The following is a 14,582-nucleotide window of genomic DNA, read 5'->3' on the forward strand; positions in this document are numbered from 1 at the left end:
TCGAAGTTCTACTCGAGACCTTCCTCCTCGTATTCATTCTCATCTTCGATAGTTGCATCCTGGTATTGCTGATACTCTGCCACCAAGTCGTTCATGTTGCTTTCTGCCTCTGTGAACTCCATCTCATCCATTCCCTCACCGGTGTACCAATGCAAAAACGCCTTGCGACGGAACATTGCGGTGAATTGCTCGCTTACCCTTCTAAACATTTCTTGGATGGATGTCGAGTTTCCAACAAACGTTGATGACATCGTCAGGCCCTGTGGTGGAATATCACAGACGCTGGATTTCACATTGTTGGGAATCCACTCCACGAAGTAGGATGAATTCTTGTTTTGAACATTGATCATTTGTTCATCGACTTCTTTGGTGCTCATCTTGCCCCGGAACATAGCCGAGGCTGTCAGGTAGCGACCATGACGAGGGTCAGCAGCACACATCATGTTCTTGGCATCCCACATTTGTTGTGTCAGCTCCGGGACGGTGAGAGATATGTATTGCTGAGAACCACGGGATGTGAGTGGTGCAAACCCAACCATAAAGAAATGAAGACGTGGGAATGGTATTAAGTTCACAGCCAACTTCCGAAGATCGGAGTTCAATTGTCCGGGGAACCTTAGACAACATGTTACGCCACTCATGGTTCCAGAAATTAAGTGGTTCAAATCTCCAACTGAAAATTGAAAATGTAATTAATGTTAGGTTCAGCTAACCATCCATCAAAATGAAGATTATATCACTCACAGCTTGGAGTAGTGAGCTTCAGAGTCCGGAAGCAAATATCATAAAGTGCTTCATTGTCAAGGACCATGCATTCTCTACCTACTGATGCACAGAGAGGGTTGCATTATAAGGCTCCACCACGGTGTCAGAGACTTTAGGTGAAGGGAAAACAGAGAATGTCATCATCATCCTGTCCGGATATTCCTCTCTGATTTTCGATATCAAGAGAGTTCCCATCCCAGAGCCTGTTCCTCCTCCAAGTGAATGGCATATCTGGAACCCTGGTCCAGAAGTTAACAAACATAAACAAGTAAGAGTCATCAGCCAATTCAAAAATAGAATAACATTGTTTTAACTAGCCACTTTGACTTTATTGCTAACTTCTAACAGTTAGACTCAAGGATTGTTTTCAAACTAACCCTTCCCTAAAAGATTAAGAATTCAGTGGACAGATGAGATTATTTATCATGCTTTACTATTCATTCTTCAACTCTTGAATAAAAGATACTAAGGTGCTCATATCGATGCTATAATTTACTATGTGAATTTTTCGTAGGGGCAACCCATAATAATGTTCATATGATAGCTGGTAAGAGTGGCAAGGACCCTGAGGCTCCACCAAATGCATTAAAAAATTCATCGAATGCCCTAAGATCTAGAGTATTAAAAAATCTTTTCGGTACAATAAAGGACAGCAAGATACATGGATGGAGGAATCACCATCACAACAAGTAAGATATCAACTCATGTAGATAATATGTATATATCACAAAGGTTGATAACCCATGCCCTTCTTTTCCTTCACAGCGGACAAAAAGTAGCTTACTAATCACAGCTCAGTGAGTATCATCTACAAAATATGACTCCTGTTTTAGAAAAAAATACAATAGCTACATTAATATCCAACTAAAGATAAAAGGGTAGATAGTTGACGAAAGGAAGCAATCATTCCATATCATTTTCACCTTTAATTGTTATCAGGAATATGATTCAAGATCTTAGAATTCCTTAAAGTTTATATTGATAGTGAAAATGAGATTGTTTCCTCTCGACTTGGTCATCGCCAAAAGTTTAATAGCAAAAGCAGTTGTATAGCGCTGTCGCGGAAGTGATATGGCAACTCAAATGGATAAGAGTTTCGAGCTTTGCGGTAAAAGGGAAACGCCCATGAAAGTACATTAAAAGATTCAACGAAAAATCCATGTAGATTTGTATAAATCTGCATTTCTAAGAGAAAATGAAGATTATATATAGAGAAAATAACCTCAGTGACCAAAAATTCCATATAATATACGATTTTAACCAACTTTTTCGGATTTGCCAAAATGACCAACAAAATCGCAATGCGATCGCTAATTCGCAACGCGATCTCCATTATCGCAAATTCGCGTTGCATTTTCGCAATGCGATAGTTGAAAATCGCGTTGCGATGGTCTACAGTATCGTTGCGATTTTCCCAATTCGCAATGCGAATAAGTAAATCGCAACGCGAATTGGGAAAATCGCAATGCGAATAAGTAAATCGCAACGCGAATTGGGAAAATCGCAATGCGATACTGACTATCGCAATGCGATAATAAAAAATCGCAACGAGATACTTACTTTCGCAACGCGATACTGACTTTCGCAACGCGAATTGGGAAAATCGCAATGCGATTTTCAAAGCGCCATTAGTATCCTGGCCAAGTATTTTATTTTTAAATTCCAAACATGAATATTAATATATTGGAACACTGAATGTCCACAGTATATCCCGTAAATCGCAACTCATAACCTAAAACCTAAATCAACTCAGTCCCATCTCCATCTCTCACTCTCTCACCCTCTCCGACGAAATCCGTCCCCATCTCCGGCGAAATCGTCTATCTCCATCTCTCAGAGCCACCTCACAATCAGAAATGGAAAATCAACCAAATCAACCAACGAGGGTTAGTTTTTTTTAATTATTTTCTTTTTGAAATTTTTGCATTATTATTAGGTTTTTCATATTGAATTGATGATAAGTTTACTGGTAATTTCAATATATAGATTAACCATTTCACTTAGATGCTTATTAAATCAACCAAGAATCGCAACGCGAAATGCAAATCGCAACGCGGATTTAGTTTCGCGTTGCGATTCTCTCGTTGCGATAGTCATTTTGCGTGGTTGCGATTTTATTTAACTAAGTTATATAAAAAACTTAATCACATGGAATTTAGTCAAATGGGATAGAGAAGGAAAGAAGGCTCAGGCAAATGTAGTGGACCTTGAAATGACATAATTGGATTTTTACAGACAAAAAACAAAGATCCACTGGTTCCAAGAAGGGGATTTAAATACAAAATTCTTTCATCAAAGGTTGAGTCAAAAAAGAAGAAAATACTATAGAGTTATTAAGAATGAAAATGGGCAGTCCTTGACATTTGATGGCATGATGCTGAATTGCTAGATTTCTATGGCAAGCTTATTGGTGTTGTTGACCCTAAAGTTGTGAGCTGCTCTTCTGAATGGCTTAAGGATCTCCTGGGCAACTCCTTGCTGTTGATGCAGAGAGGATTCTTGAGGGAGAGGTTTCAGATAGAGAAATTAGGAAGCCTTGTTTAGGCAAAGGAAAGACAAAAGTCTTGGGCCAGATGGCTACACCTCCTGGTTCTTCAAGGTTGCTTGGGAAATTGTGCACAAAGACTTCCTCAGTGCAATGAGGTATTTTTTCCAGACCCTCATACCTTTTTCCTGCATTCAATACCACTTTAGTCTTAGTGCCTAAGTCTTTAAATGCTAGTATGGCCAAAGAATTTAGTCCTATTTCCTGTTGTTATGTTGTTTACAAAAACTATAACTAGGATTTTGGTCTCTAGGCTAGCCCAATTCTTTCCAAGATGATTTCTGCTAGCCAATCCGCTTTTGTTAAGGGCAGAAGTATCCAGATAACACTTTACTAGCACAGGAAATTGTTAGGGGTTATTCTAGAAAGAACTCTCACTAGGTGTGCAATTAAAGTGGACATGCAGAAAGCTTTGATTATTTAGCTGGGATTTTTTGTTAAATGTTATGGGTGCTAGGGCTGCCTGCTAGGTTCTGTAACTGATCAAAATTTGTGTTACACCCCAGGTATTCAATTGCTCTGAATGGAAGCCTTGTTGGGTTTTTTTCGAGGTGCTAAGGGTTGTTAGACAAGGGGACCCTCTGTCCCCTTATCTGGTTTGTGATAGTCATGAATGTGCTATCCAAATTGCTTGATGCTGCAGCCAAAAACGTAATTTTCAGATTTCATCCTAGATGTAAAAGAATCTCTCTTACACACATCTGTTTTGCTGATGATTTTATTTTGCCATGGCTACATGGATTTGTGCAGGGAGTGACAAGTATTTTAAATTGTGTTTTAATTATTATTGGGCTCAAACTCAATGTTATGAAGACTGAGCTTTTTACTTGTGGATTAATGGGGATGATTGGTATATTCAAAGGACAACTGGTTTTAGGGTGGTCAACTCCCTGTCAGGTACTTGGGGGTGCCCTAGTGACCCGGAAACTCTCTAAGAAAGACTGTGCAGCTCTGCTCGGAAGGATCAAGGACAAGTAAGGCAGTGGTCTAGTAGAAAGCTAAGCTTTGGTGTCGGCTGCAGTTTATAAAAGCAGTTTTGTTCAGTATTTTTAATTATGGAGCATGTAACTCATTTGCCTAAGGGAATCATTCAGGAAATATAAAAGAGTTGTATGAGATTCTTTTGGAAGGGCAGTGATTCTTCTGCTCGAGGTGCAAGGGTTAGTTGGAGCCAGATTTGCACAACTAAGTTTGAGGGTGGTTTGGGACTGAAGAGTCTGCCTGGGTGGAATAAACTTGATGTCTATTACTAATTAAAAACATTTTAGCAGATGTTGGTTCTCTATGGATTGCCTGGATTAAGGCTTACTGTCTTAAGGGTAAGGATTACTAGAACATGATAGCAGACCCACTTCAGTTCTATCGCAATGCGAAATAAAAACCGCAACGACAAAATCGCAATGCGAAATGAAATTGCAACGACAAAATCGCAACGCGAAATGAAAATCGCAATGCGATTTGTGTTTCGCGTTGCGATTTTGTCGTTGCGATTTCATTTCGCGTTGCGATTTTGTCGTTGCGATTTTCATTTCGCATTGCGATAGCCATTTCCGCGTTACGATAGTCTTTCGCGTTGCGATTTTAAGTTTCGTGTTGCGAAAGTAAACTATTCTTCTTCTGGAATGTTTTATATATGTTGTCCTTTTAAATGTTTATATAAGTGCTTACTTCTGGAATGTTATCTGAGCATTTTGTGAACTATGATAGAATAATGATTTGGGTGAATACAATGCTAGTTTGAAACATATTTGTCTTTGTTTAATATCATGTCTGTTTATTACTGATTTATGTATTAATTTTTTTTAGCGGCCCGATAAGGTGGATGCTTTACGTCGGGTTTTCCTTGCACGACGGAGTTCACGCATCAGACGGCGTGGACGTGCTATTACGTCTCCGTTCACCCCAATGGTGCGAAGACTCCGCAAGAAGAAGCCCGACTCACCGGTCATCCCTCAAGAGTCCCCTCCAATCGTTCAAGAGGCCCCTATTCTCCCTCAAGATTCCCCCCACCGTTCAAGAGGCCACTGTCATCGTTGAAGAGGTCCCTCCCACCATTCCAGAGCCCGATTCATATGGGGTAATATATCGAAGTATTGAGAAACCCCCACCGGTTCCGGACATGATAGATGAGAGTTGGCTCTCGTATGAGTTACCGGCTAGTACCCTTCCGGTATCTGAAGTGGAGGAGACAACTACCGGAAACAATTGTGGATAATACCCTTTGGGCTAAGACCGCAGTTGATTTTTATCTACATGAGCGGAGCCAAGGGTGGTTTACACTGACATCAGCAAACTCAACGATGAAATGTTTTTGTTGCTTGATCGGTCTTGGTGGGGTGTGCTATTAGGGGTTGAAGACAGTGGCTATTTGGATGGGGAGGTAAGTCTTATATTTGTCTTATATATGATTTTGATTAATTTGTTTAAAATTAATGTAATTCACTAATATATGTATTTTTTGTAAAACAGCATATCGATGCGTGGGTGTCACGTCTACTAATAATAAGGAAGCTTAGGAAAAATAAAAAAATTCGCTATATACAATAATGCCGACGGCTTTTCACGCAGTTCACTTGAAGAATCAACGAGATGAATCATTTTGTTGGGCAATGGACAAGCTAAACTTTATCCTACATGGTGGGAGGTCGATAAGGTTAGTGTTTATTTTTTAAATTTTTTAAAGGTGTTTATAAATAAGTGCGCAAATAAATGAATTATTACTTATGATCGCAGGTGTTTATCCCTGTTTTGGAACGTCGTCACTGGCTTCTCGTCCAACTTCAGCTCCCATCCCTGAAGATAATAGTGTATGACAACATGATCAATTACATATCACTGTCTGATTTGAGAGATATTTTCAAGGGATGGAGCTCTCATTTGGCTAAATTCTTGGATGGGATTAAGTATTGGAGTTATTCTGGACACAAGAAGCCAAAGAAGTTCAATGTCACAGTTGTAAGAGACGAGACCGCGCCACAGCAATCGCCGGGAGCCAGAGGGGATTGTGGTCCTCTCGTATGCCTTTGCTTGGCGCGTTTGACGACGGGAAGCAGAGTTTTACCTCCCACCGATAGAGATAGAGCTGCAGTAGGCTTGTGGTTTCGGCATTATATGGCTAGAGCAATATATTCGAGACGCTGCCTACCTGCATCCGCGTTATGAAAGTGTCCATTGTTAATTGGTAAGTCAAATGCAGGTTTTGTTAACATATATACTCCTTTTGGTTTGAAAATGTTTGGTTAAGTACCTAGAATTCAATAATTTGCTGTTTGTAGGTTTTAGATGTGTAGGAAGTCTTGTTTGAGCAAATGTTTGGTTTCTGCAGGTTAATCCTTAAGTGAGCTGCGTGAAATGGATGTACGGGGTCACAAAGTTGTTGGTTCATTGATTCAATAATTGATGAAGAAATAAGAATTATTATTATTTTTTGATTGTTTAATTGATTTGTAAAAGATGATTTGTAAATGTTGATTTGTTTAATTGATGTGTAATAATTTGTGTTGAAATGTAATAGTTGATTTGTTGTTTTCAATCTGCTTTATGTTGAAGGCAAAACAGACTATCGCAACGCGAAATGGCTATCGCAACGAGAAAATCGCAATGCGAAATGAAATCGCAACGAGAAAATCGCAATGCGATTTTCATTTCGCATTGCGATTTTCTCGTTGCGATAACCATTTTCGCGTTGCGATAGCCATTTTCGCGTTGCGATAGTCAATGATTGGTTAACATATATACTCCTTTTGGTTTGAAAATGTTTGGTTAAGTACCTAGAATTCAATAATATTGTTAAAAGTTTATGCATGTTAATCCTTGTTGCCTTTTTCATTTCGCATTGCGATTCTATCGTTGCGATTTGCATTTTCGCATTGCGATGGTCAAATGATTGCCTTTCGCAACGCGATTCTGACTTTTGCAACGAGATAATACAGAATCGCAATGCGAGTTTCAAAGTTCGTAACAGGTTTTAGTTTCGCAAGCCAAATTTTTTGTGTATATATATACGCAGCAGCAACAACTCATAACCTAAATCCCTAAATCGCAACTCATTCCATCTCCATCTATCACTCTCTCCGGCGACATCCGTTCCAATATCCAACGACATCCTTCCCATCTGGCAACAGGTCTTAGTTTCGCATCTCGTTTGTTTGTTACAACCATGAAATCATCTAATGTTGATCATGTTTGGATAGATTTGTGTTTTGGAGGGTCATGGGAGAATGTTCATGGTGTTTTACAATATATGCCTTTACCCATGAATCTTCAACTAAAACTGTCATTAAAGAAGTTAACTTATGAAACCCTAATGTTACGTGTTTCAAAGAAATTGAATTTAGAGCCCCTAAGTGGATTTAGGCTATCTTATCAGAGAAATGGTAAAGTTTATTTGTTAACCGACAATGAAGATGTTGAACGATTCATTGCTTACATTAATGTTTCAAGTGATGATGTCACATTGTATGTTGTTGAACCTAGAAGTAGTATTGTTGGGTCAGTAGCGGGTAGTAATCAACTAAGTGGGTCTCAAAACCCACAGCCTTTCTCTAATCTAAATCCAAATCAACTTTCAGCACCAAATTCCGGTTTTCGTATTGACCAATTAGACGATGAGCCAAGAGAAAAAAATGTGAGTACTAGTCAGTATTCGAAATTTGATCTTGGTCAATACCCGGACTTTGATATTGGTCAATACACGGATTTTGATGATGTTTCAGAAGAAGAAATAGACCATGCGTGTAATGATTTAAGACGTGTTTTGCCTCAGTGTGCTCAAACACTAGAAGATGTCGGGTTTGAAAGATGGTCAAGAGTACATCAACTTGGAGCAAGATATGGTTTCATGACGTCTAATAGTGCAGAATCAATTAACGCTCTAAGTCGTCATTCCTGGAAATTACCCATTACTATGTTAATGGAGTTTTTTTCGAGCCTCTATTCAACAGTGGTACTACAAGAAAAACCATGCAGGTATTATTTCTTTGAATTCGTAACTTATCATATATTTTACTATTATTTATATAATTTACAGGAACATTGGAACATCGTGTTACACCATGGACTAAAAAAAAGATAACGAAACGTGTTGTGAAGTCAACGTCATGGAGAGTTGAACCATGTTCAAACACTTTGTTTGAAGTACTGGATAATAACTTAAATGGGCTTGTCGATCTAAATGCAAGGACGTGTAGTTGTATGAAATGGAAAACATCTGGTTATCCATGTGGCCATGTTATAAAAGTTGCTCTTCATCTAAACCAAGATGATTCAAGCCATACGCTATGGATTGCTACACTACAGAAGTATATCGACAGACTTATGCCAAGATTGTACCCTATTTCACATCCTTCTGAGTGGGACATACCAGATGCTTACAAACATTTTGCCACCAGCCATGGACAGAAGGCTACCTGGCCGACCAAAAAGTCACGATCGTATACCGTCTAAGGGTGAAGAGAAGAAGAGATCGACATGTAGTCGGTGCAAGGAAAGTGGTCATACAAGGTTGACATGTGGATCCCAGTGCCATCACAATCATATTTTCCTCTACCAAAATATGGGATCATCATCAAAATCCAAAGCTCATATGGTGTCAAGAAAAAGGCAATCAAAATCGCAATCATCTTTAAAATCCCAATCACAACTGGCTTCACCTTTTGGGACTGTTAACTTAGGTGATTTTAAATGCAAACGTTGTATTATGTAGATTTATGTGTGAACTTTGAACATTTTCAGTTAGGCATGTATTAGTAACTTGAGTTTGAAAATTGATATGATCTGTTCCAGTTGTTATCACTTAATAGGCAATCATCTTAATGTCCATCGCAACGCGGAAATTACTATCGCAATGCGAAATGAAAATCGCAACGAGAGAATCGCAATGCGAAATGAAAATCGCAACGCTAATTTTGCAATGCGAAATGAAAATCGCAACGAGGGAATCGCAATACGAAATGAAAATCGCAACGGGAATTTAATTTCGCGTTGCGATTTTCATTTTCGCGTTGCGATTCTCTCGTTGCGATTTTCATTTCGCATTGCGATAGTACTTTTTGCCTTCAACATAATGCAGATTGAAATCAACAAAATCAACCATTACATTTCAATCAATTAAACAAGCACAATAAGAATTATGTTAACATCAATTAAACAATCAACTTTTACAAATCACCTTTTACAAATCAATTAAACAATAAAAAATAAGCAATAATTATTAGAGAAAATAACATTTCTACTATTGAATCAACTTTTGCAGCCATACATCATTTTCACGCAGCTCACTTCTGAGATTAACCTGCATAAACCAAACATTTGCTCAAACAACACTTTCTACACATCTAAAACCTACAAACAGCAAATTATTGAATTCTAGGCACTTAACCAAACATTTTCAAACCACAAGCCTATAAACATACCAATTGTTTATGGACATTTTTATAACGCGGATGCAGGTAGGCAGCGTCTCGTATATATCGATCTAGCCATATAATGTCGAAACTACAAGCCTACTGCAGCTCTATCTATATCGGTGGGAGGTAGATACTTTATACTTCCTGTGATCAAACGGTCCAACGCCAAGCATACGAGAGGACCAAAATCCCCTCTGGGTCCTTTCGTTTGTTGTGGTGCGGTCTCATCTCTGCTAACTGTAATATTGAGCTTCTTTGGCTTCTTGTTTCCAGAACGAGTCCAATAATTTATCGCATCCAAGTATTTAGCCAAATAAGAGCTCCATCCCTTAATAATATCTCTTAAATCAGCCAATGATATGTAATTTCATGCTGTCATATACTATTGCCTTAAGGGATGGGATCTGAAGCTCGACGAGAAGCCAATGGTTACGTTCCAAAACAGGGATAAACACCTGCAATCATAAGTAATAATTCATTCATTTGCGCACTTATTTATGAATACCTTTAAACTCAATCTAAAATAAACACTAACCTTATCGACCTCCCACCATGCAGGATAAAGTTTAGCTTGTCCATTGCCCAACGCAAATGATTCATCTCGTTGATTCTTCAAGTGAACGGCGTTAAAAGACGTCGGCATAATTGTATACCGTATTTCTTTTATTTCCTTAAGTTTCCTAATTATTAGAAGACGTGACACCCACGCATCGATATGTTGTTTTACAAAAAAAGACATATATTAGTAACTTACATAAATTTACAAAAAAAATAATCAAATGAAAATATAAGAAAAATATAAGACTTACCCCTCCATCGAAATAGCCATTGTCTTCGACCCCTAATAACGCCCCACCAAGACCGATCAAGCAACAAATAGATATCATCATTGAGCTTGCATATGTCAGTGAAACACCCCTGGCTTCGCTCATGTAGATAAAAATCAACTGCGGTCTTAGCCCAAAGGGTGTTATCCAGAATTGTGTCCGGTAGTTGTTTCCTCTCCTCTTCAGATAGCGGTATGGTACTGGCCGGTAACTCATACGAGAGCCAACTTGAATCCATCATGTCCGACACGTCAGAGGGTTTCTCAAGAATCCTACATATGACGCCATGTGAATCGGGCTCTTGAATGGTGGGAGGGACCTTCAACGATGACAGTGGCCTCTTGAACGGTGGGAGGGGACTCTCGAGGAATGATAGGGGCCTCTTCAACGATAGGAGTGGACTCTTGAGGGATGATAGGCGAGTCGGGCTTCTTCTTGCGGTGTCTTCGCACTATTGGGGTATACGGAGACTTAATAGCACGTGCACGCCGTCTGATGCGAACTCTGTCGTGCAAGAAAAACCCGACGTAAAGCACCACCTTATCGGTCCACTAAATAAAAATACAAAATCAGTAAATAAACAGACATGATATTTAAACAGTGAAAACAAAGATAAATATATTTCAAACTTTCAACCAAAAGACAAAACAAAGACAAATACTAACTTCACAGTGTTAAAGTAAAAGTTTAGCATTTTGGCAGCAACCGAATAAATTTACTAAGCAATCTAAGTGAAATGGTTAATTTAAGTGAAATTACGAGTAAATTTATCATCAAGTTAAATATGGAAAATCTTAAACTTACCTCGTTGCGTAGAGTATGAACCTCATTCTGCAACGATACTACCATCTCACGTAGAGCGGCAACCTCACCACGTAAAGTAGACACCTCCACACCCATGCACCATCGTTATCGCGTAGAGTACCGATCTCCTCACGCAAGGCATTGACCTCATCACGTAACTCCCTTGACTCATCCCGTGGAGGTGGAGAACAGGGAGATAGAAGTCGTGGCATCTTTGTCGGTCGCCTATCATGAGGTGATGGTGGAGAAGAGACTCGATGTGGGGGATAGGTGATGGCTCTCGTTGTAGAGGTGTATAGTCGGGTCGATCAGGTGATGGCTCTGGGGTGAGGTGATGGCTCTCGAAGGAGGAAGTGGAGGCTGCTCATCTTCGTGCCATCAAAAAAACGCTGACTAGCTTGCCACCAATCAGTGGCAAGCTCAGCCTCCGTGGGTGTCAGTCTCATTAATGGAGTGTTGGCCTCCTAAAAATATAAAAACTAAAATAAGTTAAACGTCTACTATTAATAACTTGTTTGTATATGATGTATTTGTGTTAACTTACATTATTATTGTCGCATATGGTATTAAGTCTTCCCAATCCAACATACGTTTCCTCTTCCAGGAAATAGCCCTAGGAATATCATCTGAGGATTTTAATGCATATGTCCGCATGGGAAAGCCTCGAATATCCAAATCTACAAACAATATAATAACAAACATTAGTAATTGTTAAATAATTAATTATAATTTTAAAAACATTATATAGAAATTCTTACCTTAAAGGCCCAAAAAGCCTGACAAAGTGTATTTCGACCCATCGCCCCGCAAACTTTTGCGGTCATCAAAGGCAGACGACAACTTAGTCCAGGTAGCTTTCCATATATACGAACCCCACGGAAACAGATTCCATGCATTCCTCTACCAATAATATTAGCTCCTGAGGAATAGGTTGTCTGGCCTCTCTGCCTAAAAAGCCGGCATACAAAAGTAGAAGGCATACTCGGACAACATCGACGTCATTCATCCGAGTAAAACCATCTTTCTTATTAAACAATTTCTTCATGTCGTCGACGTGTAAGTTCGGCTTCTCTATTGACTCATCAGGAAAAACCCTGGATAACCATGATGGGCGGGTGATGACGAGTGTACCGGCCTACATCATCGTGTCCGAATCGTAGACCAGTGATTAAGCAGAACTCCTTCCGCCCAAAACAGTATACGCCGGTGGAAAATGAAACCATATCTCTTCCTCACCACGTTGATACTGTCGGGTAGATCACTAGTCATGGTCTGAAGCCACAAATGGGTCAAACTAGCATCTCCACCCTGCTGTCTCAGCCATGGCCCGAAGCAGGTTTCTTCAAACAATTTCTTTGTGCAGGTGAAAGCTTCGAAGCAATTGTAGTGGCTAGGCTAACTTTATTCCTTAATGTCAATGAAGCCGAAAAAAAAAAAATTTCTACAAAAAAACAATAAACATACCAAGTTAGATATACCAAAATTACACTGTCAAGATATACCAAAAACAAAACAAAACATAAATAGTAGTTTATTCTTGAAACTAAAATTTGCAACACTATTTTTGTCTTTTGGTTGAAATGAAAATCGCAACGAGATAATGAGAATCGCAACGCGGAAATGACTATCGCAACGAGAGAATCGCAACGCGAAATGAAAATCCCAATGCGATTTTGGTTTCGCGTTGCGATTTTTTTTCGCGATAGTTATTTCCGCGTTGCGATTTTCATTCTCGAAACTATTCTTCTTCTGCATTACTTCAACCAAAGACAAAGCAAAGACAAATACTAACTTCACAGGATAAACAGTTTAGCAGTATTGGCAGCAATCGAATGAATTTAATAAGAAATCTAAGTGAAATGGTTAATCTATTATTGAAATTACCAGTAAACTTATCATCAATCTCAATATGAAAAACCTAAAATAATGCAAAAATTTCAAAAAAAAAAAAAAAACCTAACCCTCGGAGGTGATTTTCCATTTCTGAATGATTGTGAGGGATTTTTGACTGTGAATGGTTTTGTGAGGGATTTCGCCGGCGATGGGGAAGGAAATCTTCGGAGATGGGGAGGATTTCGCCGTAGAGAGTGAGAGATGGAGATGGGACTGAGTGTTGTGTTTTTGGGTTTGAGGTTATGAGTTGCGATTACTGTGGACGGTTCAGTTTCCGATTTATTAAGAAAATTCGTGTTTGGAATTTGAAAAAAAAACACTTAATACGAATGGCGCTATGTAAATCGCGTTGCGAAAGTCAGAATCGCGTTGCGAAAGTCAGTATCTCGTTGTGATTTTGTATTATCGCATTGCGATAGTAAGTATCGCATTGCGATAGTCAGTATCGCATTGCGATTTTCCCAATTCGCGTTGCGATTTACTTATGCATTGCGAATTGGGAAATCGCAACGACATTGTATACCATCGCAACGCGATTTCCAACTATCGCAACGCGAAATGCAACGCGAATTTGCGATAATGGATCGCGTTGCGAATTAGCGATCGCATTGCGATTTTGTTGGTCATTTTGGCAAATCCGGAAAAAGTTGGTTAAAATCGTATATTTATGGGGATTTTTGGTCACTGAGGTTATTTTCTCTTATATATATATATATATATATATATATATATATATATATACCTTGCAAGCAATCACAATACTCGACCCTTTATCAGGCCTAAAGATCTGGCCATAAGGACTGGATCTATTGGTACCGGGTTCAAGATCCATGAGAACCGCACGAGGAACGTACCTTCCACCGGAAGCCTCGTTGTAATACACATTGATTCGCTCCAATTGAAGATCAGAGGATCCATCTCCTTGTCCTTGGTACATTCCCATGGGATCCACGCCATGCTCGCCGCAGATGACTTCCCAAAACTTGGCGCCGATTTGGTTCCCGCATTGGCCTCCTTGAACGTGAAGGATTTCTCTCATGGTTGAAAAAATGGATGGATCTGAGGTTTGAATGCTAATAATATAGGGCTGAGAATGATGATCCTTCGTTTTTTAAGGATCGTCTGTCACGAGTCATGAGCAGGACAAATTGGCAAGGGTGAACGGCGCGCACTTTAGAGAGTTTGTTAAGTGTACGCGCCACCATTTCACAAATTCTAGATAATATTACCGAATTTCGGCGTGACTCAGTTTGATTAATTATGGTGCATTTGAAACAGATTGAAGTAGTAAGTATATCTTATTATTTTAAAATATTTATAAAATATAATTTAATATATTAA

General features: G+C 39.1%; 2 protein-coding genes across 2 annotated transcripts; one reads left to right on the plus strand and one right to left on the minus strand.

Annotated features, from left to right (window-relative positions):
- On the plus strand, nt 1–589 carry LOC120154388. Its single transcript, XM_039166161.1, is given in 1 exon segment — nt 1–589. A coding segment is annotated over 1 exon segment (318 nt). The 5' UTR covers nt 1–93; the 3' UTR covers nt 412–589.
- On the minus strand, nt 427–14,280 carry LOC120154404 (tubulin beta-6 chain-like). Its single transcript, XM_039166166.1, has 3 exons — nt 13,984–14,280; nt 827–996; nt 427–673 (listed from the first exon to the last, which is right to left on the minus strand). Exons 1-3 carry the CDS (start codon nt 14,278–14,280, stop codon nt 427–429), a joined length of 714 nt encoding a protein of 237 aa, XP_039022097.1.
- Nucleotides 14,281–14,582: the final 302 nt, after the last annotated feature.

Source organism: Hibiscus syriacus, unplaced genomic scaffold (assembly GCF_006381635.1).
Source record: "Hibiscus syriacus cultivar Baekdansim isolate YM2019G1 unplaced genomic scaffold, ASM638163v2 tig00111129_pilon, whole genome shotgun sequence".
Lineage (NCBI taxonomy): Eukaryota > Viridiplantae > Streptophyta > Magnoliopsida > Malvales > Malvaceae > Hibiscus > Hibiscus syriacus.

Coding starts and splice junctions, on each gene's coding strand:
- LOC120154404 (XM_039166166.1), bottom strand. CDS start 14,280: ATGAGAGAAATCCTTCACGTTCAAGGAGGCCAATGCGGGAACCAAATC. Junction 997..13,983: donor GTATTGTGATTGCTTGCAAG/GTATATATATAT, acceptor CCAGGGTTCCAG/ATATGCCATTCACTTGGAGG. Junction 674..826: donor GCAACCCTCTCTGTGCATCA/GTAGGTAGAGAA, acceptor TTCAATTTTCAG/TTGGAGATTTGAACCACTTA.